Raw genomic sequence first — 2,878 nt, 5'->3', positions numbered from 1 at the left:
CCATGTTTTATGCTTTAAGAGGCTGACATCCAGTAAAACAGTTTTTGTTCAAGCACTGGCTTTTTTTTTATTCTCTTTTATAGTTCTTATGTCTAGCATGACAACTGGAGACAGCCTGACATTCATTGTATTAGAAAATTCTCAACTTTCGCCTCTCCTGGTTTAGAGGGTGGATCTCTTCCTAGTTAATTCATGACATAAATCTAAATAAACTTTTAAAAAGCATGGCTTTTGTATGTGAATCTATAAAATCAACCAGGTATTTCTGATTTATGAAATATTATCCTTTTGGATGGGATCTACTGTTGCACTGTATTTCTCAAGAAAAGATGAACGGTGCTTCAGAACCTCAGATTTGTTTGAGATTTGGATGCATGTTGCTTCCCCTTTCTGCTTGCTTCCAAACTCAGCTTCTCAGTAGAGCCAGGCATACCGGTTTCTGACACTGTCACCTAAAATTTGGAGTTTATTGTAAAAATAATCTATACAAATTATCTTTCTCAATTTCTATTTGCAAACAATAAAACTCATCAGATGCTTAGCCTGAGAAACTGCATACTTTTCTGAAAAGCAAACAGATACAAGAAAATTTGTAGAGTGGAAAAGTAATGGGGATGTTATAAAAATCAATAGTATTTCTTTTCATCCTTTCTTTCCCATTGCCTGAAGTACTGCAGAAAATACTATCTCCATCATAAGAGAATGCTGCAGCATTAGACTTGTACCAATGATGATTGCATTTAAAACAGCTGTTTTCTTGTACACTTCAAAGTTGAACTGAAAAATTATAGTTCTTGAGCTTAAGCATTCAGCATTCTTTAACTTTTTTTAACAACTTAGACAACTTTCTTAAGTATAGAGTCTTAGTTACAGTAGTACTAATACAGTGATTGAAAAGGCTATAAAATGTTCTGTGGTTTGAGTATGTTTGCTGGCCTCTTATTTATTCTAATTTTGAGAGAATTCTTAAGTTCTTAATAACAGTTGTCCCTTCTGACTTCTGTTAATAGCAGAAGAAGGAGAAAAATAATTTAACTGAATGGAAACTTTTTAAGTAAAATAATGCCATAAAAAGCAATTTTAAGGAAGGGAGGGAACAACTGAATAACTGAATGACAATGTGGAAACTTGAAATTTTTTCAGTTTTATTTAAGTTGAAGTTTAAAAAAAATTAGGAAAAACTACATACCTTCTGCACGTTGTAGAGATTGCAATATGTAGTATTTTATGACCTTGAAAAAGCTCTGAGAGATGCAACAGAACTTGTTGTATGACATTGTTGGTTGGTCCTAAAGAATCAACCGTTGTTCATGTCAAACTATGAATTTAAAATATGCTTGTCAACAGCATACAGAGTATAAAATTCTGGAGACTTTTTTCTGTATTTTTGTGTACAAATTTATTAAAATGAGACTTAGGTAACTCTCAAGGACAAGTACTGAGATGAAGCAAGCATCTGAAAATTACAATACTTTTAGTATAATGTGCTTTAATATTTCAGTTAAAGAATGTTTAAATATAAAAGCTATTTGTGAGACCAAGCTTTAACTTATAGAAGAGGTGTTAAGTCAATATATTGCTTCTAGACAAAGTAGAATAGCTTGCATATTGAATCATTTTCCTCTGTTTTCCCCTGCTGTGTTGATGCTTGTTAAACATGTGGAGACCTGTTGCTCTGTGTTAGTGTATTTCTTTTCCCCCAAACAGAACAGCACTTTTCTGATGTTGTGCTTAGTGAAGAATACCTCAATCTCGGTGTAGAGCAGGTGTGCAGTCTGATATCCAGTGACAAACTCACAATTGCCTCAGAGGAGAAGGTAAGATAATCTGTATCCCATTATTTTTTTCATCCTTTCATGTGAAAGAGTGAGCTTGCTCCTACTGATCTTGTGCCCTTTTTCAGACGTGTTCTGTGTTTCCTTAGCAAAATTGGGCAGGTATTGTGCTCAAGTTTAAAGGATGTTTCCCAAAAGTGTTGTCAGTCTGATGCTGACAACTAGTCTCAACTCTTAAAAATCCTACAACTATATTAAATCACATTACTTTCTTTGGGAAAAAATCCCCAAAACCAAAACTACATTAAATGGAAATTCCTTCTCATCTTCAAGCAGAACAACCAGACCATGTACTGAGTCACATCCACAGGAGTTTGGTTTACCAAGGAATAAATCATTTCAAATTTGAAGAGCTATTATATGTCATTTAGTAGCTTTAACATCAGCAGTCCCACAAAGGTATTAAAGCTTTGTGTGTATATGTGAGCTGTTTAACCTAACTGAACAAATGTGGGTTGCACAGGAGATGACATGGCAGCTTGGTATTACCAAACCAGAGTTTAATGTGTGTTAGCTCACCTTTAGCCTAGATCTCAATCTTTTAAAGCCATTTTTGAAACATTGTGCTCTTCAATGAACCCAGGCCGTCTCTGTAAACCTCTAATGATTTTCAGGTTGTGGATGTATTAATTTTGAGATTTTTAAATTCAGTTATGATCTATTTGAAATATGTTGGTTTTCTTTTTTCTGAGAAGTTTATAGTTGTACTCAAATGTGGCTAAATTGTGTTCAAAAGCATGTTTGAATACTCATTTGTACAGTTAGGCAGTGTTTCATGTTTGAAACTTTGAATCTAAGAACTATCTGCTTAAACAGCAACTAGCAAAGCTATGTTGTTGTTCCTGTAATATCCTGAAGGTCTGGATCTATCACCTAAATACACGTGATGCTGCTTTTGTGGAGTATAATTAAGGTTTTAATGCTCTAGTGAATGATGAGCTGCTGTGCAATGCAGGCAAAACCAGGCTTGGGATCATTTATCCTACTAAGACTCAGTGATGATAAGTCATTTGAACGGGGATGTGGCAGGTCATTTCTCCAAG

The 2,878-nt window shown here is 34.5% G+C and overlaps 1 protein-coding gene across 2 annotated transcripts in view; it reads left to right on the top strand.

The window, feature by feature from the left end:
• KLHL2 (kelch like family member 2) overlaps positions 1-2,878 on the top strand; it is a 50,570-nt gene that overhangs the window by 35,906 nt on the left and 11,786 nt on the right. For both annotated transcript variants that reach the window (XM_005415563.1, XM_031063516.1), the window contains exon 5: positions 1,708-1,817. In XM_005415563.1, the coding sequence (XP_005415620.1) occupies positions 1,708-1,817 (110 nt within the window). The remainder of the gene's footprint in view (positions 1-1,707; positions 1,818-2,878) is intronic.

The sequence above is a fragment of the Geospiza fortis genome, unplaced genomic scaffold (assembly GCF_000277835.1).
Source record: "Geospiza fortis unplaced genomic scaffold, GeoFor_1.0 scaffold40, whole genome shotgun sequence".
In the NCBI taxonomy this organism is placed as follows: Eukaryota; Metazoa; Chordata; class Aves; order Passeriformes; family Thraupidae; genus Geospiza; species Geospiza fortis.
Note: the sequence above shows the minus strand (reverse complement) of the source record. Positions and strands in the feature narration are given on the sequence as shown.